The sequence below is a fragment of the Lagenorhynchus albirostris genome, chromosome 15 (assembly GCF_949774975.1).
Source record: "Lagenorhynchus albirostris chromosome 15, mLagAlb1.1, whole genome shotgun sequence".
Classification (NCBI taxonomy): domain Eukaryota; kingdom Metazoa; phylum Chordata; class Mammalia; order Artiodactyla; family Delphinidae; genus Lagenorhynchus; species Lagenorhynchus albirostris.
In genome coordinates, this window is record NC_083109.1 from 5,902,362 (window position 1) to 5,924,767 (window position 22,406).

The following is a 22,406-nucleotide window of genomic DNA, read 5'->3' on the forward strand; positions in this document are numbered from 1 at the left end:
GACGGTGGGAGGAGGAGTTAAGGAAAATAGAACAGGTGCGCGCGGGGGTGACGAGGGGAAGGGACCTTATCTCCGACGGTCTGGGAGGAAGTGGCACCTGAGTGGCACCTGGAGGTGGAGGCTTGGCCAGATGGCAGGGGTGGGGAGGGAGACTGGGAGGGGAGAGAGTTCCAGGCAGAAGGGCTGGCAAGTGCAAGAACAAGCTGGCAGCAAGTTCGGGGAGGGATCCGCGTGTCTGGAGTAAGGCGGGGAAGGGGGGGCAAAAGGCGAGAGGGGCTCGGGTGCCACCTCCGCCAGGAAGCCTTCTCGTATCGCCGCGCTTCCTCCACGCTCCCCCAGCTTGCTCTACCGCAGCGCAAATCCCATGGGTGCCGCTCAGGCCTCCTTCCCTGTCCGGACTACGAGTGCGGAGAAAGCAGGGCCGGCTCGGATTCCTCTCTCCGCATCCCCGCGGCGCCCGGCCCGGCGCTGGGCACCCTGTGGGCACTGGGTAAATATTTGCAGAGCGCACTAGAAGGAATGAATGAACCCATTGGGCGCCGCTGGGGGGAGGGCGGGGCCGAGGGCAGGTGGGAGGCCGCCGACGCGGGAGGGGCCCTCGGAAGCCCGTCCTCCTCCTCCCCCTCCCCCTCCCAGGCCCCAGCGCGCACCACTCTGGGGCTCCCGAGGCGGCCTCTCGTGCGATCAAGGGCGCGCAGGGCTGGGAGAGCGACCTGGGGCCCCTCTTCTGGGCGCCGGAGTTCGGAAGAGGGTGGGTCCCCGCCGCCCAAGAGCAAGAGCGCGAGAAGAGCCGGAGGAAGGAGCGCCCGCTCGCCCGCCGCCTCGCTGCCACCCCGGCGCTCGCTCTCCCGGCTCCTAGGTTTGCTGGCTGCTCCTCCCACCCGCGCCCGCCTCTTTGCTCGCGCTCTCGCTCGCTCAAGCCGGTTTCCGAGCCCCACGGTGCGCCCGGGCGAGTGCGGGGCGAGGGGCCCCGGGGCCAGCGCCGAGCCGGGGGCGGGGGTCCGGGCAGAGCGCAGCCGGCCGGGGAGGGGCCATGTCCGGCGCGGGCGCAGAGGGGCCCGTCTACAGCAAGTGACCGAGCGGCGTGGACGGCCGCCTGCCCCGCTCCGTCACCTGGGGCGGCTCGGGCCCCGGTGCCGGGTGCCCGGAGCCCGGGTCGCGCGTAGAGCCGGCGCGATGCACGTGCGCTCGCTGCGCGTCGCGGCGCCCCACAGCTTCGTGGCGCTCTGGGCGCCCCTGTTCCTACTGCGCTCCGCCCTGGCCGACTTCAGCCTGGACAACGAGGTGCACTCAAGCTTCATCCACCGGCGCCTCCGCAGCCAGGAGCGGCGGGAGATGCAGCGCGAGATCCTGTCCATCTTGGGCTTGCCCCATCGCCCGCGTCCTCACCTCCAGGGCAAGCACAACTCGGCGCCCATGTTCATGCTGGACCTGTACAATGCCATGGCGGTGGAGGAGGGCGGCGGGCCCGACGGCCAGGGCTTCTCCTACCCCTACAAGGCCGTCTTCAGTACCCAAGGCCCCCCTCTGGCCAGCCTGCAAGACAGCCACTTTCTCACCGACGCCGACATGGTCATGAGCTTCGTCAACCTCGGTGAGTGAAGGCGGGAGGGAGGGGTGCGCGTCTCGGCCAGGAGTCGCTTTGGGACAGCGAGGGCGCCGCGTCTTGCATCCAGCCCGCCCATCTTTCCACTCCCGGTAGTTTTCAAAACGGCAGTGCCTGGCCGAGGGTCTCCCACCCCCCTGCCTTAGTGGACCCCAAGCTGCGCGCGCCCCAGGTAGGGCGAGCCGGGCTCATCTGGCCTGTGGGAGTGCGGGGGAAGTAAGGACCGGTCTGAAGCCTGCTCTGGGTTTAGTCGGCGACTGCACCTCTGGGGCGGGAGGCGCCGGGCGGGCCGCGGCTCAGTTCAAAGCGCGGGGCTCGGTCATGTGAGCTGTGCCTGTACTGCTGGGCCCGCGCTACCTGGATTTAAAGGGCCCTGCTCCGCGAAGCTGACTTCCCGCCCTTTCTGAGCCCCTCTCTGCCCTGCCTGGCCCTGGCATCGCGGGCGTTGCGCTCCCTTCCCCGCCCTGGCAAGCCCTACCTGTCCCCTCGCGGTGCGCCCGCCGTAGCGTGCTGCGCGCCCCGAGCGCCTCGGGGCCCCTTTCCTGACCGCTGGGCGCCCCTCTCGCGCTCAGCTCTCCTGGCTGGAGCTGGGGGAAAAAACGTTGCCATTGCGACCTTTCTATTTTAAATATTTAATGATAGGTCCCGGACTGGCAGAATCCATTTTCAGCGTTTATCACGTGTGGCGCGCAAACCACGGCTTCTGGCTATTGGGTGGCGAGGGATCTCCCAGCAGACGCCGCCGGGGGAGGCTAGGGGATCCGGCTTCCGACTGGAGCCGCGACGGCCCCGGGGATCGGAGGCTGGCGCTGCGGCGGGGGTGGTGCCCTCGCTCCATCTGTGCACATTCACCGGACTTGCTCAGACTAACCCCCGACTGCGCGCTATAGAGCTCATGATCAAATATTTGGTTTCTGAGATAACACGCCCCGATAGCGCTGTTTCCCGAGCCGCTTTCATTCTACAAGTGTCACTTGCTGCGAAAATGCGAACGAAGTCAAGACAGCAAACTCACGCCCCCCGGCGCTGTGTCAACAGGGAAATAATGATCCTGAAGCCCCCCGCGGGGCACCTGGGGCGTGGATGGAGGGCGCCGGGAAGCGCGGATCAACCTTAATGCTTCCCGCGCCAGATAAGGTCCCTGGAGTTCCCGGGACGCCATTGTCTGTCCTTAATAATAGCCCAAAATCAAATAGTGAAACGAGTTTCAGCGAGCAAGGGGTGGGAGGTTTAGATGCCAAAATGACTTCAAGAAAGTTTAAATTATACTAGGCAGCCTGTTAGAATGAGACAGCTCCATATGTCCTGATTTAGAACAATCTCCAAGATGTATGGGGTGGAAAAAAGCAAGGTGCAGATCGGTGAGGTTACATACGTGCTTGTATATCATGCTTTCCCACTGGAGGAAGACGCCATGGATTGGAAATAGATTTTATGGGGGCAGGGCAGAACTGGGGCTGGGGCCTTAGGGATTTGGGAGCTGGGGCCTGATTTTTCATTGTCTGCAGTTTTGTGTATGATTTTTTTTTCCATGTGTATTTGTGACCTATACTAGAAGCTAAAGAAAAATCCCAAATACGTACATATAAATAAATTAATTAAAGCAGAGCTGTGTCTCCATCCTGAAGCCAGGGGTTAACCAGGCCCTTTCTCTGGCTGGGGATTTATGGTATCTTCTGTTCTGTCGGATACCTGTGACTCCCAGTGAATGCCAGCAGGTCCCAGTGGCGGCCTTCAGAGCCTGGCTGAGGTCATTAAAAAGGTATTTGTAAGCCCTGGCTTCTGTGGAGGGCTCTGCAAACGCAGTGCAGAAAGCACCCCGCTGCTTATGGACCAACCGCGTGGCCAGACACGGGCTCCTCCCATGCCCGAAAAGGACCAGGTTGCCAACTGGGCACCTCTGGGAAACTTGGGGCAGGGCTGTTTGCTGCCCCTTGGTAGGGGGGAGCAAGCTGGGACTTGTTTGGGAAGACCACAGCTGGGTGGTTTTCCTCCTCTGGCTGTACACACACCTTTCAACCCGTTAGTCCTATTTCTTTCATCTTGAAAAGACAAAGACCGGCTTGTCTGAGCCTCTTAATCAGTCAGGCTGGCTTTGGGCTTTGTGGGACAGTCCTGACTTTCTCAGGTCTTGCTTTCTGGAGCATCACTCCAAATTAGATGGCAGAGTGGCTTTTAACAGAGAGCACTGACCTTGTTTGCTTTCTTTCTCAGTCCCTAAAACTTTCTCGGTAATTAGTTGGGTGAAGACCTGGACCGCAGTTGGGCAAGACTCTTCCTGTAGATGTTTCTAAGGTTGCCCTTTAATTTCTGCTCGGCAGCAGCATGGGAATAAACCGCCTGTCCCTTCCATTTTGTGGGGTTCTGGGATTTTGCCGCAGGAGGGGCCGGGGGGTAGCAGTGGGGTTGGAGGGGGCGTGTAGGAGACCTGCTTGGAAGCTGAGAAAAAGCACACGATTTTTCCTTGGATTGCAGATCATACTGACCTGTAACATACAAAGTTTTCTAAAGATGCGTTTAGTCTCACACTTTTACTAAGAGTGAGAAAAACGTCGTTTGTTCATATGCAGCTATTACTTGTTACCTTGCAGGGGACCTGGGGGAGACCTTGAAGGGAGACTGACTTTCTCCACCACCCTCTCCTCCCCTCAAAGCCCCCTCCTCCTTCCACCACCCCCTCCTCCCTCATTGCATACCGCTGCTGTCCTGCAGTGCTCTGGGGGACTTCGGCCTGAAGTCTGAAGGCTTTTGCAGAGCTGGTGCGTTTATTCTTCCGTCTGCAGCCAAACTGGTTTTTGTTCCTCTAAGTCGTTCTCCTCAGAATTCAAGCTTTTTGCCAGGCTGAGTGGGATCTAAACTAGAGAGGGAACTAGAGGAGAATTTATGACAAAACCAGGTGCTGAGAATGAGGACCTCAGACCGCACCTTGTGACAAAGACCAGCCTGTACAATAAAGCCCCTGTAATGCTAGCTGAGCTGCCGGAGGGAGACTTACATCTTCCCAGGCTGGGCCTCTTAAGTTCAATGGCGAGATTTGTAAACTGGTTTGGATTAACAAGCCCCCAACTCCTCTGTGCAGACTTAAGTTTGGAATTCAAAACAGGCTACCCTCTCTTAAACTGTCCCCAGGCAATGTGAGTTCTGCAGACTGAATCCCGAAGAAGATAGTTGCCCTCCCCCCCGCTTCTTTCTTTGGAGAAGTCCAGCAGCTCCTTTTGGTATCTTCTAAAGAAGCCCCTGGCACTGGGGGTGTGCGATCCACATTTATCTCTGGTCCAGGTTCTGAAGGAACCAAATTTGTTTAATCTTTGAAGCTAAATTAAAAAGAGGGGAAGTTAGAAACCTATCCTTATTGGGCTCAGTGTCTAAAAGTGGCTTTTGTTAATGTAGCCGAGGAGTGGGGAGAAGGCCGTTCAGTTTTACTTTTATTTTATACCATCTGGCGATCCTTTTTGTTGACAAGTGTTTGGCATTAAGATCTCTCCTTTTGCCCCTTCAGAACAGGCCCTACCACTGTAGAGTATTAGAAAAAGATTCTGTTACAGTTTAAAAATTTCCTTCAGGGAGTGCTTGCCGAGGGAGCACAGGCTGCAGGCGCTCGCAGCTGTAACCTGGCTTGTGTTAAAATTTGGAAGGGGCTGCCCCACATTCCAGCACTGGAGTGCCGGCCCTCACTGGTGAGCAGCCAGAGGTTAATATAGATGTCACACAGCCTTCCCTCCTTCTTTCTTTCTTTCTCTCTTTCTGCAGTGTCTTCGCTATAGGAGTGCACCAACAGCTGTGTTTTTAGTAACCCTTTCAACATCACTTCTTTTAAACCTCATTTTCCTGCTTATATAAATCAAAGATCTTCTCCCCCCTCCCCCCAAGGATATATGTGACCCAGGTTTGAACTTTGGGGGGGTCTTTGTATTTCCCTTCTGGAATCAGAGCAGGTTAAGGCCGAAGCCTGGATGCCAGCTCGCGTGGCCAACAGTTTTGGTGTTTATTCCAGAGTTGTCACTTGGTTGTGGGGCGGCCCTTGAAGGGGTAAGGGAGGAGGCCTAGGGAAGCGAAGGGGGGGCTTCTCTGAACGCACAGAGAGAGGAAACAGCTTCTGAGATGCAGCTCCTGCGAGCTTCGGGTCGGGGCCTTCCGTAGCGTCGTAGCCTGTCAAGCCTCTGCCGGGATAAACACAGCTGGCCCGCGAACCCTTGACCAGCAGCGTGCCTGCGATGTGAGCGAATATCACGTGTCCACTGAGCTCGGAGAGGATGATGACTTCATTCCAGGGAGAGCCTCATCTAAGTTGATTGATCACCCCTATCGCTTTAATATCTTTTTTTTCCCCTATTGGGTAAGGTCATATTTGGCCCATTGCAAGAATCAGAGTGTCCTAACACTCCCCCAGTCTCCACCCTTCCCCAGCCTGCCCATCCATTTCACCAGCTGACTATTTTGACTGGAGAGCCCTTTGCACCAAGTGGCTGGCCACGTTCATTCTTTGGCGATCACTCTTCAGACCTAGCTGGGGGCTGTCGGCACGGCTACTTTGTGGCCGGCCTCTGCTTTAATGCACTCTGGCAGTGTCACCGGGCTTAGGGCACAGGCAGGGATGTGTGGGACCTGTCACGTTATTGTCAGAAGGAATGCATGGATTAGCCTGTAAAACGTGGCGGTGGGAGAGCGCTGCAGCTGTGTACACTTATTATAAAAGATTTAAGTCCCACTGGTAAAATCAGTACGTTGAATTGCATGACCCTCTGCTTTTAATTAGTTTAAGTCAAATGCGCCGGTGCCATTTTGCCCCCTCTCGCCTTCGTGGGGTGAGGAAATACCAATATTTACATAGAAACTCTTAATTTGTGGTAAAAATGATAACACATTTAGCTTTGCACACCCAAAGTGCTCCAACTTGATGGATCCCGGATCAATGTGGAGTCGTGGGGTGATGTCACCTGGGCGAGGGGGCAGGGCGGCCACATCAGTGATGTTTGTCGCCTGGACCCAGGACCCAGGATGTGGTCGCAGGTGCCTGTACCGGTGGGTGCAGTGCGTGAAGAGGCTGGTCTTTCAAGAAACTAGCGACTCTGTCTTTGCAAGCCAGATACGTTGCGATTCAACCCCATGATGTAAAATCTTTTAAGCATTCTTACAAAATTGTGAAGCGAAGCGGCAGTTGCCTTTCTGGTTGTTTTGCGTCTGTTCTCCCAGCATGCTGGGTCCTTTGTACTGGGCAGCTCAAGGCACAGTACTTTATTTATTCCAGAGCTTCAGATGCTTTTCTTTCCAATTCCTGAAACAGTTTATAGAGGAAGGGGGGTGCTTTCACTGCAAATGATCCCATGTACAACCACAGCTATTATGTGAACCGTTCGGTATTAGCTGTGTGTTCAGCTGCACTTGAAATCTGGGTTTTGCAGCAAATGGCATTTGACAAATAATATTTGACAAAAAATGTGACTTGGTATTTCTTAATATGGAACAGATATTTCCCAGTTAACCTTCTGCGGGGAAAAATTGCTCTAACCCGATGTGAAATGGCAGTGCCGATGAATACCAGGGCTGCCGCTGTGTGCTTCCCCCGCTCTCCAAAGCGGAGTGTTTATGATTTGGGGGCATATTAGCAGTGCATGAGGCTTGACACTTACTTATGTGAAACTCAGAGTAGCATGTGCGATGCCGTCCTTTCAACATTTGTGTCGGGAGGCATTGCTGGGAGCCGAGAAAAGCCTTTGCTGATCCGCGTGGAGTGGATTGAATTAATGACAACTCCAAGAGCACCAGTTTTAGGGTAAATTGCTTTATTGTTTTGGAGCCAGGGTGCTTATAATCCGGTTCCTGTACAAACATGTTTAACGTGTGTTAATGCATTTGCAAACCAGGGCCTCTCAGCACAACCCTGCTTTTCATTAATTGATGTCGGTAGCATGGTACAGTATTTCAAAGAGCTGGCCAAGTATAAACTGTGTTTCCAATTTCCTTCCTTTCCTGTGTTTGGAATGCCAATGTTAATTTGTTCCCATGCAGGAGCAGGGGCTGCCAACTGCGGCTTTCTATAAAGGGCTTCACGGTGAAGGCTTCCAGCCCTCGCTGATGCTTGGGGCTGCCTGGCCAAGTTTCCTGACACTTTGCAGCTAATTCTGGGTGATATATGGAGTGGGGGGTTGGGGGGCTTCACTGCCGTGTAACGGAAGTTCTCGGTGACAGCAGAGGGTGTGACTTGGCAAGAGAGAACAGAATGGCATCCACACTGATTCTCTTTAGACACAGCTTCAACCCATGTGTCTGTTTCCACTATGGTTGCCTATTAGCTGTGTGACCTTGAGCAAGTTACTTAACGTCTCTGAGTTTGTTTCTTCGTCTTAGAAATCTGGTTAAGAATCCGCTCCTCCACAGACTCTCATGAAGACAAAATCATATCTCTCTTGGGTAGAGTCGGGCACCAAGTAGGTGCACAATAAATGGTAAACCTTGTTTGTATTTTGGTGGCCAGATCACTATTCACTTCGGTATAATAGTCCAAATTTCCCTTTTTAAGTACTTGATCTTAAAGTACCAAGATTAAGCCACCCATGTTGTTTTAGAGATATGAAGAAAATGACCCCAAAGATGTATATCTTTGTATATATGTGTATCCCCCGCTCCCCAACGACACATGCATTTTCCTCCTCTTCAGAGATCAGTGACATTTGAGCACACCAAACTCATTTGAGGATAAGTAGAGTCTAATGCTGACTTTCTCTTGATTTTAAGCATCTATGGCTATTTAAAAACTTTCCTACTAGGGAACCTAAAACTCGTATGAGGGGTGCACAGGAACTCTCTACTATCCTTGCAACTTCTCTCTGAATCGAAAATTATTCCAAAATAAAAACTTCTAATTTCAAAAACTCGCATTACTGACATATTTCTTCCCACCCCTTCCTGGAAGGTGGTCAAAGTACAAATTGTCTTTTCCTTGATTCAAGGGAGTGACAAGCCCAAAGCATTCATTAACAGACCAGCACAACTTCCCCACTTTTTATGGGAGCAGGTGCAAGACTGCCCGCCCCCCGCTCTCCCAGCTGCGGTTGGGATAACAAAGTCCCAAGTGGATTCAGTGCCTTTAGAAGCCTCTGGAGACCAGAGGATGGTGAAGGCCTCCGGGGCCCGAGTCTCGAGTCTCGGGGTGGGCTTTCTCACACAAGGTTTCCCATAAATTCTCTTCAGCTCTTTCTGTACCGTTAGAAAACTCTGACTTAGCGAGTATTAAGGTTCCCACATCTTTGAGGTCACGTGTTATTCTTTCACATCTTTATCTCCCCAGAGTAGCTTTCAAGTTTCACTCTTTTGTTGTCTGGCTTAATTAAATTTGGCTGTGAATAAAAACTTGCACTGTTTCCAAAATTGCGGACTTGCATGTTTTTAAACATTGGAGTTAGGCCTGTACCGTCTTGTAATGCCAGCCTCTCTCTTGCCTTCATGTAGTTTGAAGAAAAAAAAAGAATCCAAGCAGTTAGCATGACCAGCCACCTAGCATGGCCCCGGGGCTCGTCTGCCCAGCAATTTAACAGTGCACTCAAAGGCAGGAGGGTTTTTCTGTGGTTTCGATGGCTTGTGTTTTGGCCTTTGATAAAGGACTTTTTCTTGACTATTTTCTCAGACGTTCTCCCCGTCCCGCTCTAGCACTGCCTTGCAGAATTCTCATGGCACAGAAGGTACTCGGACATTGGCAGCTTGCGTGCGTTCAAGGGGTGAGGATGTTACATGGCAGCGTCTTCAAGTGTGTTTTGAACTTGCATCCCCGCTAGGAAGTCTTTGAGTACACACCCTAAACAGAAATAGATCGTATAACTACTCCTGTTTTAGGATGGTGTGCACTTTATGAAACAAAGACTAAAATAGAAGTTTAAGTAGGAGGCACTAAAGATAAAAAAATACAAAATTCTGATGTTCATTAATACACATTTTAACTCATGCATCATTAGTAATTAATGCAAAGATTACAAGTTTAATTCATTAGCAAGACAAATGTAATTTTGCTGTCCCTAAGATTTTCAATGTGATGGAATTTGATCTTTCACAGCTCATGGTTCAACAGTTTGGGGTCAGCGAGCTAAAGGTCTGGTCCTAAATTTTGATTATTTTGATCCTTCGTCTAGTCAGCATCAAGAGTTCACAAAGAGCCCCACAATCTCGGTAGCTTGAAACCACAGAGCTTTGTTGTTCTTTTGTTATGGCTGCATCGTGGGTTGGCAGGGGGCTCTGCACACTGGCCGGGCGGGAGGGTGTTCAGATCTCCAGGCCGATGGAGCTGCCACCCTCTTGAAAGTCACCAGTTATGGTCCCAAAGGGAAAGACAGTGTGGCTTGTGCACGGGCTTTTCATCTTTCCAGCAGGAAGCTACACGGGCGCTTCTGCCTGCATTTCATTGGTCACAGCCTGTCACACGGTCAGACCTGACCCAAGGAGACAGGAGATGACAGCCCCACCCCAAGCTTGGAAAGGGGAGCACCAGAAAGCGCCTGGGAAGTGGCACTGATGACGACCACACTGTCGCAGGCGAAGGCTCTCTCACGGGGTAAAACGATGGAAACAGAACAGGTGAATTGCTGGCTGCGTTACTGAAAACAAGGTCTGTGTTTTCCAGTCTCATCCATCAGTTATGCAGAGATGCTTGTTGAAGCCCAGCCAGGAAGTCCCCATCCTCCCTGACGCCCGTCAGTCCTTGAAATTTACTTAGTTGCGATTATAATCTTTCCCGCCCCACGTCCCAGTGGATCCCTCTTGCCCCCCCAAGTGCTTGCACCCCATTTTGAAGACCAGTGTTTCTAGAATCTTCCTGATCACTGAGGTATTCACGTGGTTCAACAAGAATAACCACTTCTCTCCATTCCTACTTGTAAAATGACTCGCCTCTTTAGGACTTGTCTTTCAGCAAAAGCACGCTTCGGCGGCACTCGGGTTCACTACCCAGAGAATTAAGGAGCCTGACTCTGGCCCCAGCTCAAGAGGCCCTTGCCCTAGCCGGGGTCTGTCCGGGCTGTGCAGGTGACTGTCTTGTCATGAGGTCTTGCTTTTTCTCCCTGGGCTTCAGAGGCACGTCCTCGTCCAGGCAGGATCTTGATCTTGCAAGGCTGAACCTAGAAACTGAGTTCAGAGACTCCTTCATTATCTAAATGCATCGCTGAAGTAAATCACAGTGATAACGTGGGAGGGTTGTGATCTTTCTGTAGCACTAATGGATTTATAACAGCCTCCCTTATCAGGCTCCTTATTTAATTCTCTCAGGTTCTGCAAAGCAAGTCGTAGCATTCCCATTTTAAGGAGGAAGAGACGGAAGGGCCCCGAACTTGCAGAGCTAGGAAACGGTGGGGTTGGCATTTGAAACCAGCTCTTGCTGAATGTAAACCCATTCACTCTTCCTCCCGGCCCCGTGGAGGTGCATGAATGGGGGAGACGGGGCACAAGGGCAGTGGTGATGAGACCACCAGAACAGCCTCCAAGCCCTTGACCTTGACTTTGTGGTTCTGTGCTCAGAAGAGGAAGATAAAGATAAGTTATCCATCCTGCTTGTGGAAACTCCCCTCTGCTCTGTCTCTATGGCTTAAGAATTATCGACGGGGCAAAGGGCCCCGAGTGCCCATGTACTGGGGCTCCTGCATGCACCCCACACCTACTTGATGGGAAAATTCCAGAGGCAGCTAGGGACTGGTATTTTAATAGCGATACCTCAAGACACTGTATTGAAAAGATCATGGAGGTGGTTTTTACCATATGTACTGGAATAAATATTGCATATTGTTTGTAATAGCATCGTCACCACCAGCCTAAATGTCCATGAGCAGGGGATTGGGGAAATAAATTTGTAATAAATTTATTTATAAATGTGTAAGAAACCAGAAGGGAATGCAAGAATTTCTTTTTTATGTATCCACTTAGACTCAGAATGTCAAGAGGGAGAAAGCCAGTTGTAGGAGGATGTTTAGGGTGTAAGCGTTTGTCGTTGTGTCAAAACAGACACACACAAGAGCATCAGATAATACTGTGTATCGTTTGTGGGCTCATATATGTGTGGAAACACTATGGAAACATGGCGGTAGGACTCACACCAACCGCCTTTGGGGAGGGAGGCAAGGGATGGGATTGGGGAGAAATTTTAAATAAATTCCAACTGTTCTGGTCAAGTTTCCTTTATTTTAATAATAAGAAACCATTCGGAAGTGCAGTGTGGTATCCTGGACTGGATCTTGGAACAGAACAAGGGCAATAGTGGAAAAACTGGTGCAATCTGAAAAAAAATCAGGAGTCTGGTTAATAGTAACCCATCGATATCAAATTCTTATTTTTGACAAGTGTCCCACGGTTATGGAAGATGTGAACCTTGGGGGAATCTGGGTGAGGGTCCACGGGAACTTTATACTGTCTTTGCAACTTTTCTATAAAGTTATTCTAAAATAAAAAGTTTATGGGAAAACCAGGAAGCAACCGTGATATTAACTCCTGCAAATTCTTAGTTTTGTGGGTACCTGGATATTAGTTACATTTTCCTCTGCATTCTTCTTTGTGATTACACTTTTCCAAGCACCAGTGAATCAGAAATCTCTCCTACTGGAGACAAGAGAGTCTTGGCCAGAAGCTCAGCCCTGAGGTGGCTCTTGGTGGTGTGGCCCCAGGGAACCCGTCTTAGAGTGTATTCAGGGTATCATGCCCCAAAGGCCAATAACTCATCAGTCCACAGACCCATTAACATGTCGGGGCCTCAGCCGGCAAATGAAAACCCCACGTGGCAGTGTCCCGAGACCTTCAAAACTCTCCCTGCCTCGGGTCACGAGGTGCCCCGTGTAAGGCAGTCCTCCGTTTATAAGCAAGAAAGAGAGGGGAGGGGGTCGTTTTAGGTCTTTCAGTTTTCCTCTTGGTCCTGAACTTTGTGAAATGTCCCCCCACCCTCTTCCCAGGTTCCATTTTCTGACTCACTTGACCTAACATTTGTTGAGGGAGAAGCCCTTAGAAATGGCAGTGGGGCCTCAGAACCTTCCAGGGCTAGTAAACGTTTATGGGGTGGAGGCACCCGTTGGTCATTTCCTTTAGGAGGAGACAGTAAATGAAGCCACTTGCCCTATACCTGCTCAAACCTGGAGCTCCTAATTGTCTTAATATACTGGGGGGGGGGGGTGAGGGTGCGGGGGGATGGGAGAGGAGATCCAGAAATCTCATGTGCCTCAAACACCCTAGGAACTTGGAAGTGGCCCTTTCACGTAGGTGTAGAGCAGGGTTTCCCACCCGCAGCGCTGTTGACATTTTCAGCCCGACTCTTCTCTGCTGGGGGGCATCCTGGGCGCTGTAGAATGTTGAGGAGCATCGCTGAGCTCCACGCATGAGCGGCCAGGAGTGGCCTCCAGTTTGACAACCACAGTGTCTCCAGACGTAGCCAGATGTGCCCTGAGGGGCAGAGGAGCCCCTGGCGGAGAACCACTGGTTTGGGGTAACTCTCCTCCAACTGGGAAATTGACTTGGGAGCCTTTGCTTCAAACCCATTGGCCCATGGCCGTGAGCGGGGAAAGCGGCATTTTCGGATGGATGGATCGTTTTCCGGTTGAAAGGAAGACAGAGTGCAAGCAAAACGTGAGCCCTCTCCTGGGGACCCAGCTCTGCCTGGATTTGAAACAGCCTGGAGACGAAAAGGAGGTCAGATCTCTCAAGAGCAGGCATTGTCTCCCGGGAACCAGAATATTTTTACAGCACCTTTTGCCCGATGATACTAAAAACTTATTAAACACACACTTAGAACTGGTCTCTCTTTATTCCCCTCCGCCAGCTTCTCAGGAGGAAATAGGGCAAACCTCTCTCTTACCTTGTTCCCCTCCAGCAGGTAACCTGCTGGGGGGAGGGGCGTGAGCCAGGAAGCTGCATTTTCCATTTCTCACTGCAGCCCAGAGCCACGATAAATAAAGCAGGGAGACCCGCTGATTTTTGTGCAGACTGTGAGCCAGAATGGCTTTTACATTTTTCAAAAAGGGTGATAAAAGGAGAATATTCCATGATGTGAAAATGAGATGAAATCCAGACCCCAGTGTCTATAAAGCTTTATCGGAACTCGTTTTGTTTGCGTCTTGTCTGTGGCTGCTTTCATGCTCCATCCACAGAGCTGAGTGGTTGCAACAGAGACGGTGCGGTCTCCAAAGCCTAGAATATTTATTATCTGGCCTGCTATGGAAGTTTGCTGACTCCTGCTTTAGACTGCCCATACCCTCTACCTGGGGAAGGGTAAATAGTAAAAAAAAGTCTGAGTTTTATCTGACCCCTCTGTCCTCTGCAGACGTCCAGTGACACATAGACAACCCTCTCTCTTCCCGGATGTGGGAGGTCCTCCTCTGAGTTTGAACAAACTCTTAGTTAAACAGATTGCTCCTCTGAAGACTTCCTGGCATCCTTCATGTGGGTCGTGCGTCACAAGTTCCCACCAAAGCGAGCAGGTAGACTGCACAGCTTTTCCTAAATTCGCTTCATCCCAGCAGCCCCGTCCCATGTTCTCTTTTTAAAAAAATTGTCCTAAAACGTCTCAGGTGATAGTTAAGACTGGCTCTGGGGTCGGACCTGAGTCTAAATCCCACCTCTGCTACTTGTTAGCTCTGTGACCTTGGGCAGGTTATGAAACTCTGGGTCCCCATTTCCTCCTCTGGGTTCGTGTTTGTGCCTGCCACCTGGGCTGCTGTGAGGATCCGTCCCCTCCGCGGTGGCGGGAGGAGAGCTGAGCATGGTGCCCACGTGGCAGCTGGTGCCCCATACGTAACGTTAGCGGCCGGCAGCAACGCTGTCACTGGCCAAAACTCGGACCACTGTGGGCGTGGCCTGCCCGTGCAGGTCCTCCGTGCAGCTCCCCCTGGCGTGTAGGGCAGTGGGATGCACCGCCCGGCCCCTTCTGGGGATGGGAATGGCGTGGGCACGTGTCCCACCAACTGAGTGCTGTGGGATTTGGGTCGGGGTGGTCCTCCCTTAGCCGGGATGCCCCGTGATGAAGCTGGAAGCTGGCCTCTGTTGACTGGGCACGAGGCAAAGCAGGAAGCTGGTTTTGTTATTATGAGTCCTGTTATACGAGAAAGTTACCTCTTGCTGATTATAATCTGTGTTTATCCGTGCAGAGGTTTAAGGAAAACACCAGATCATCAGGACTAACCCTCCGCGCGTCCGCCAGCTTAGGGCACAGACAGCCCCTCAGATTTAGACACTTGTCTATGGGCGGGCCTACTCTTAAAAAAATGAATAACAAAAATTTCACAGTAAAATTGTACCCTTTTCTCTCTTTTTTTTTTTTCCCCTGAACTCTGTTTATGTCAGACTTAGTAGCATTTCCTGTGCCCGACATTTTGTTTTGTTTTGTTTTTGTTTTTTTGCGGTACGCGGGCCTCTCACTGTTGTGGCCTCTCCCGTTGCGGAGCACAGGCTCGGGACGCACAGGCCCAGCGGCCATGGTTCATGGGCCCAGCCGCTCCGCGGCACGTGGGATCTTCCCGGACCAGGGCACGAATCCGCGTCCCCTGTATCGGCAGGCGGACTCTCAACTACTGCGCCACCAGGGAAGCCCCTGACATTTTTTGATATGGGCAACTGACCTCCACCTGAAGTGAGGACCCACCCATGCCGGTCATTCTTCAAATAGCACGATTTCCACATTTATTCTTATGTGTGAGGAAACTGGGACGCAGGGGTGACAAGTCATTTGCCCAGCTTTGGGGACGGACAGCAGGTCTGTCTGGCTTTGAGTCCCGGGTCACTGGTGTGTGACCTCATGCAGGTGACCGGAGGCATTCAAGTGCTCTGGGACCCAGCTTCTGTCTTGGTCAGCTTGGGCTCCCATAACAAAACACCATTTCCTGGGTAGCTGAAACATCAGACGTTTATTTCTTGTAGTTTTGGAGGCTGGAAGTCCGAGATCAGGGTGCGTGCGTGGCTGGGTTCTGTTCTCTCTGGCTTGCAGACGGCTGCCCTCTCGCTGTGTCCTCACATGATGGGGAGAGGGGTCAAGTCTCTTCCTCTTCTTATACGGGTGCTAATCCCATCGCTTCATGACCTCATCTATACCTGACCACCTCCCAAAGACCGCACCTCCTAATACCATCCTGTTGGAGGCTAGGGTTCAACACATGAATCTGGGGGACCCAATTTAGTTCATAGCAGTTCCCCTCTCATATGGTGTGGCTTAGGGCCCAGGGCAGCTGGGATTAAATGGGGTGATGGCAGCCATCTCTCAGTAAACAGGGGCTGCCCGGTCCTGCCTTTGGAGCCCAGTCTGGCTGCAGAATCTCTTTGAGGTCCTTCTGTGAACATGGGTGCGGCCCGACGTCCTGACTTGTCCTCGCTGGGGACGCCTGTAAGTTCCTCTCCAGGTCCAGCTTGGGTCCTCACACTTAAGACCCAGCATTTTCCTAAGTAGCTTCACGTTTGAAAAATCGTATTTATATTATTTATTCAAATCCCATTCTAGATTTTGACGAGGCCTGGACATTTTAAGAGCAGTGTGATGCTGCATCTGCCCCTTTGTGGGGCCAGTGGGTCAGACAGAAATTGACCCTTGGAATCCCTTAGGAAGCTGCCATGTTGGAGATGGACACACTCTGTGTAAGTCCCTGCTGCTGGTTTTTCTTCCAGCATTGGGGTAGTTTGCCACTTCTTCCGTGGCCCATGAGATGAAACAGTTGGCTTAAGTTTAGTGCCATATTATACCAAAATACCTTTTTTAAAAAAATGTATATATATTATTTATTTATTTATTGGCTGCATCGAGTCTTAGTTGCAGCACCCGGGATCTTTCGTTGGGGCTCGCGGGCTTCTCTCTCGTTGGGGCTCGCGGACTTAGTTGCCCCGCGGCATGCGGGCTCTTAGTTCCGCGACCAGGGATCGAACCCGCGTCCTCTGTAGTGGAAGGCAGATTCTTAACCACTGGACCGCCAGGGAAGTCCCCGAAAATACTTATTTTTAAACACTAGCACCACTCTCATGAACAGGAAGTGCTGTAAGATATATAAGTCCCAAAGCCTGCTCCTTGTTTCTGTGGAGAGGAATGATGTCTCATTTAGGACTTGTTCTAAGTCACAGTATACCTGCCTAACAGTGGCTTCAGCATTAAAAACATGTCAGTATCTCCCATAATAGCAAGTCTTCTGCGAAGTGATTCCAAGTTTGGGGTAGCAGCTCAGTAATATCATCCAGGTATCCATGAGCTTTCCCCCTTGCCTTCACCGTCCTCTAATGTCTTATGTCTGTTACCTCACGGTTACAGGATGGCTGCTACAGCCCCAGACATCACATCTTCATATAATCTCACGTTCAAGGCAAGAGAAAGGGAAAGGGTCCAAAGAGCTCTCCTTGCTTATCTGTCTCCTGGCTTCCTAGACATTCCCTAGAAGTCTTCTCTGTAAGTCCCCTGGCCCAAACCGGTTCACAAGGCCAGATCTTGCTACAAGGAAGGATGGAAAGGAATGAAACTGGCTTCTGGCCCACACAGTAGCAGGGAAAGCTTGGGGACGGAAAGTGCATTGGAAGTGTTCGTTATGTAGCCACATTCAAATAATCTAAGTTGTTTCTCTCTCCCTCTTTGTCGTTGTTGCCTGTGTGGTGTATAGGTGGATTTACAGAAGTTATTTGTACATGTGATTTGACTCAACTCTTCACTATGCCCAGATAAATGGGGACCCTGAGCTAGTTTCCAAAGTCTCCAAATAATAGCGTGCCACAGTGAATATATGCAGAAGTTGGGTTGCATGTTGGCATTAATTCAACCAGACCCTCTGCAGCCCATGGAGGGACTTCAGTTCCTCTTTAAACTCGAACCTGTGAGTAGGTATACCTCTTGCCCTGACTTTGAAGACTGCGTGGGATTCTGGCCAACAGCCAGTTGCCTGCTGAAAACTATATTTTATCACCATCTCCTTAGACAAGTGGCAAAACTTCTTGAAAATGATCTGAAAAGGTCAGAATCATTGTCCCATGGAAGAAAACAGAGGCCAGGTCTGAGCTCTGCTTGTGGGACAGGTGGCTCCTGTTTCCCTCTGGGTAGAGGATGAACAGATCAAGATACTCAAGGCATGTTAAGAATCTGTGTCTTTGTTGGTAAGCCGAGGGTGGAGAGCTACTTGGATGGAAGCCCTGCTATCCTGGTAGAACCTTGTTTTTACCCTGAAAGCCTGTAAGAACTTTTTCCAGTAAGTGGGTTCTGGGCACATGGGTTACTACTGCTTGTTTCCAAGAGAGACCGATGTGAGAGGGTCTGGGTATATCCCTAGGCCCACTGGTTGGAAGAGATGATCAGTGGAAAAGGAGGTAGAAGGTGTTTTCAGGTGTTATTTCTGTGCAGTGCGTGTTTGGTGTGAACAAAATTATATGTAACAGAATTTTTGGGTTGCAGGCAAGAAAATATATTCAAACTAGTTTAAGGAGAATAAATAGGAAATCGATGTATCCCCAAGACCTGGGAAAGGACATAACAGCGACTAGGATGTCCGTAGAGAGTCCAGGGGTTATTCTCTCCATGTCCCTCACTGAATAGCTTCCCTCTGACCTCTCTGTCCCACTGGATTCCTCTGCTACCCTGCCTATTGGGAGAAAGATGGCCACCCACAGCAACTTGTAGTCACAGCTCTCTGGCTAGCCACATACTCGCCTTACCAGCTTCCCTAGCAGGGTGGAATGGACATGGGATGGTGTTCTAACCCGTGAAGCACCAGAGGAAATCTGCTGGGAGTAGAAAGGGATGGGAGATGGTTCTGAAAAATATTTTGCTTCCTGATGAGTGACAGATGAACAAACAGAACAGTCTATCCTTTTCTCCCTTTTCTTACCTTGAATGTGGTTCTGTGAAAATGTGATGTCTGGAGCTGTGGCGGCCATCTTGTGACCATTAGGCAACAAGCGTAAGGACTGAACATCAATGTGCAGGCGATGGCAGAGCAAAAAGATGGAAGAAACTTGAGTTCTTGATGACTTGGTTGAGCTACTGCACCCAAATAAAATTCCTCGGGAGGGACTCTTAGCTTGAATTACATGTTCACTCATGAATCGGTTGGGTCTAGAAGGTGGATCATGCTTCATAAATAAGGTTTCTGAGAGTCAGCCTTTGGCCCCCTGTGGCTGGGTTGGGGAGTTGGGGGTGTGTATACGATCTAATTATCGCTAAGTTAGCCATAAAAATGATAATAATCTTTGTAGCTAACATTTGTGAAGGGCTTACTATGTGCTAAGTACCCTTTATCCTCTTTACCTATATTACTAATTTAATTCTCATAACAGCTGTTACAGGTGGGAGCTATTACTATCCCTTATTTTAGAGATGGGAAAACTGAGCACAGAGGAGTAAGTAGCTGGCCCAGAAAGTGTATTTGAATTTGGAGGTCCAGTTACTGAGCCCTCCCTCTTAAACTTGATCCCGAGCTGCTCCTCAGGCTTGAAGGATGGGTTTGGAGCAGGTGAATAAACAGCCTTGCTAACGGGAGGGTCATAGGTCAGGGCAGTAGGATGCCACATACACGTTTCCCAATTAGGTGCTTTAGGCATAATATCCCATTTCTTTGATTATCGATGCTTCTGAAACCAAGACGTCTTAAAATTGATAAAGGTGTTAGTATCTTTTCCCAAAACAGCTGGTATGAAATTGCTCTTACTATAGGGGGGCTATGGTGACAGATACTTCTTGAGTACAACTGGAGATGGATAAAGCCAGCCAATACGTATTGTTGATAAAACTGTTTATTGAAGTTTAACTTGTGTACAGAACAGTGCACGAATCTAGAACAGTTAGGAATTTCCACAAAGTGAACACACCCAAGTACCGGTGCCCAGAACAAGAAACAGAACGTGACCAGCTGCCAGAAGCCCCCTCACAGCCTCACCCAAGGGCGACTGCCATCCTGTCTTCTAACGCCATAGACTAGTGTTGCCTGTTTTAAAACTTTATCCATTTAATTGTACAAGTGTTCCCTTAAATCACTACCGATCATTTCCAATTATTTGGAAAGATGACTCCATTTAGACCTGTTTCAAGTAAACCAGAGGAGACTCACTTTGGAAATCTGTTTGCCGCTCTGCCGGTTACATTCAACAGAGAATCCAAACTGTAATTTCAGAACCATTGTTTGGTTTGACCTCGGATTCTCCTTCACTTACCAGAAATAGGTTCAAGGGACAAAAATGCAGTTTTAAGGGTGTTTTGATAGTTCAGCTTGGGAAGTCAAGTTCAGTTTGTTGCAATGGGAGCGTGAAACGAATGAGGGTCTTGAAGTTTGCTGGTTTCCACCAAACTCCCCCCTGCAAGCCCCCGGGGCGGCTTCTGAGCATCTCTTTACAGTCCTACTTGCAGAAGTGGACGCTGATGCCTCTGTGATGAGTGTTTTGCTCCATGTATGGGGTTTAGAGGAGACTCTTATTGTGAAAGGGAGATGGGAGTCCAGCATGAAGGAAACGCAGAACAGTCTCTTCCTTAGCTGCACCTGCACTGCTCTGGCCTAATGAGTTTAGGTTGATGGAACCCAGACCTCAGGAAGGATTATAAATTCTCATTTGATTTGATTTGCTTCTAAAATACCTTAAACCAGCTGTGCCTGCCCAGCTGACCCAGGAGTCTCTGGCTGCTTTGGGGGAAGGTCTAAGCAGGCACCCTCCTGTCCTGGGGAGGGGCCCGTGGGCTGCCGCACTGCCCCTCCCACCCCCGGCCGCTCCCGGGGCCTCCTCTGGTCTGGCGCTTGTCCTTGTCATGTCCCATGATCGCTGGCCTCTGTCTTCTTGAATTCTCATGACGGCCCCATATAACTGGGGACCTCTTCATGTCCCCATTTTATTGAAGGGGAAGCTAAGCCTCCCAGAGATGGGTTAACTTGTCCTGAGTCACTGCTGGTGATTGGCAGAGTCCGAGTCTGAACCCAGGCCAGAGGGCCCCATCTCAATCCCCATTCTCTGCTGCTTCTAGAGCTGAGTGAGACCGAGAGGGGCTTTTCTGCCCTCCCAAGGGAACCCGGGGGGAAAGTTTCCAAAGACTGTTCACTGAGATACTTGAGAACCTGCCCAGTGCCACGCAAGTGAGTATGGTGGGTGGGACAGTGGAGAACCACAAAACAGTCAGAGCTGACCTCGTTCAAGACTCTTCTGCACGCCAGGGACTCCACGGACGGGCTCTATTCTGGCGGTTCTCAAAGTGGGGTCCCTGGACCGGCGGCATCGGCGTCTCCTGACAACCTGTTAGAAGTGCAAGTTCTTGGGCCACACCCCAGATCTCCCACGTTACAAATACTGGGAGCCGGTCCAGTGGTCTGTGTTTTGACAGGCTCCCCGGTGGTTCTGGAACACGCCGAAGCCTGAGGATCCCTGGTCTGTTTTAATCCTACACCGACCCAGTGAAGTCAGTGTTAGTCTCATCGTCCTCGCATTTGACAGATGAAGAGTAACTTGCCCCAGCGCCCCGTGGGTGGCAGGGCCGGGACTCCCCCCGCAGCCTGGCTCCACGTTCAAGCCTCTTACGTTCTGTACCTGGCTTCTCTCAGGTCTTACTCTGGGAGTTAAAACCTAGAAAAGAAGATGGTTAATAAACAGGTCAACGGGCCAACCAATCAATTCCTTAAGCCCTAGGAAGGACATGGACGGGGAGGGGCGGCTGGGAGGGAGTGAACGGCCCAGCTCAGCCAGCCGAGGGGAAGGGGTCTCGGGGCCGGGTGCACCTGAAGCAGAGCCCCTGAACTTGCTGGGTCTGGTGATTACCCAGCCTGATGTCACTCAGCAAGTGACAAACTCCCAGGTGGCCCTGTGACCGGGGCAGGGGTCGTCATTCCTATTTTACAGACGGAACCGAGAGCCCAGGGGCCACCAGCATCCGACGCAGGCGTCTCCCACAGCTCCGGGACTAAGTTCTCCCTACTTCCATGGAATTTCTCACACTGGGAACCTGTTTCTGAGGAAGAACCTCCCCGTCTCTCTGAGAACACGTATTTGGACCCTGGTTTGTGAGAAGCTCTTTATGTCGTCACGCTGCTATCAGAAACCAGCGCGCCGATGCTGCAGAGCAGCGCTGTCCAATAGCACGTTCCCCGGTGATGGAAGTGTTCTGTATCTGCCGTCCAGTACAGGCGCCCCGGGCACATGTAAACCGATGACACTGAAATCAATGGAAACACTGCCACACCGGCCACACTTCAGGTGCTCTGTAGACACGTGCAGTTAGTGGCTGCCATACTGGACCGTGCAGATGTAGAATTCGAGTTTAGGTCGAACTACATATAGGTCAAAATTGGTGGAAATTTCACAACTTTTTATGGTACAACCTAACAGAAGTGAAAGGGGACTTCAGGCCAATGAAATCCATTCTCTTGTTACTGAGGGAAGAACTGAGGCCCACGGAGCTCAGGTCCCACGCAGCCGATTGAGAGCCCAGGTGGGACCCGAACTGCCTGGGTCTCATGAGGCTTGTGTGTCTGTTAGCTCCCGGATTCTCAACTCGGCGTGGCTGACAGTTGAGGCTGGACCACCGCCTGTAGTCGGGGGCTGTCCTGTGCACTGTAGGATGCTTAGCAGTGTCCTGGCCATTACCCACCAGACTCCAGTAGCACACGCTCCCTAAGCTGTGACAAACAAAAAGGAATGCAGGCATTGCCCAAGAGCCCCTGGGGAGGGGAGGGAAGAACAAAATTGCCCCGGCTAAGAATCACTAGTTTAGCTGAAATAGTAACTAGTTTCCATTCTGTCCCCTCATTTTCAATTAGCTAAGGATGGGGTGGGGACCCAGAGGTCCCTAAGGGCTGGGCTCCCCCGCTCTGGGGAGACGGGTACCCCTGGATGAAGGATGACTGCCTCGATTTAT

The 22,406-nt window shown here is 51.2% G+C and overlaps 1 protein-coding gene across 3 annotated transcripts in view; it reads left to right on the forward strand.

The window, feature by feature from the left end:
• Nucleotides 1-634: 634 nt before the first annotated feature.
• BMP7 (bone morphogenetic protein 7) overlaps nt 635-22,406 on the forward strand; it is a 90,515-nt gene continuing 68,743 nt past the window's right edge. For all 3 annotated transcript variants that reach the window (XM_060122498.1, XM_060122497.1, XM_060122499.1), the window contains exon 1: nt 635-1,594. In XM_060122498.1, coding sequence (XP_059978481.1) covers nt 1,177-1,594 — 418 coding nt within the window. In that variant the 5' untranslated portion in view covers nt 635-1,176. The remainder of the gene's footprint in view (nt 1,595-22,406) is intronic.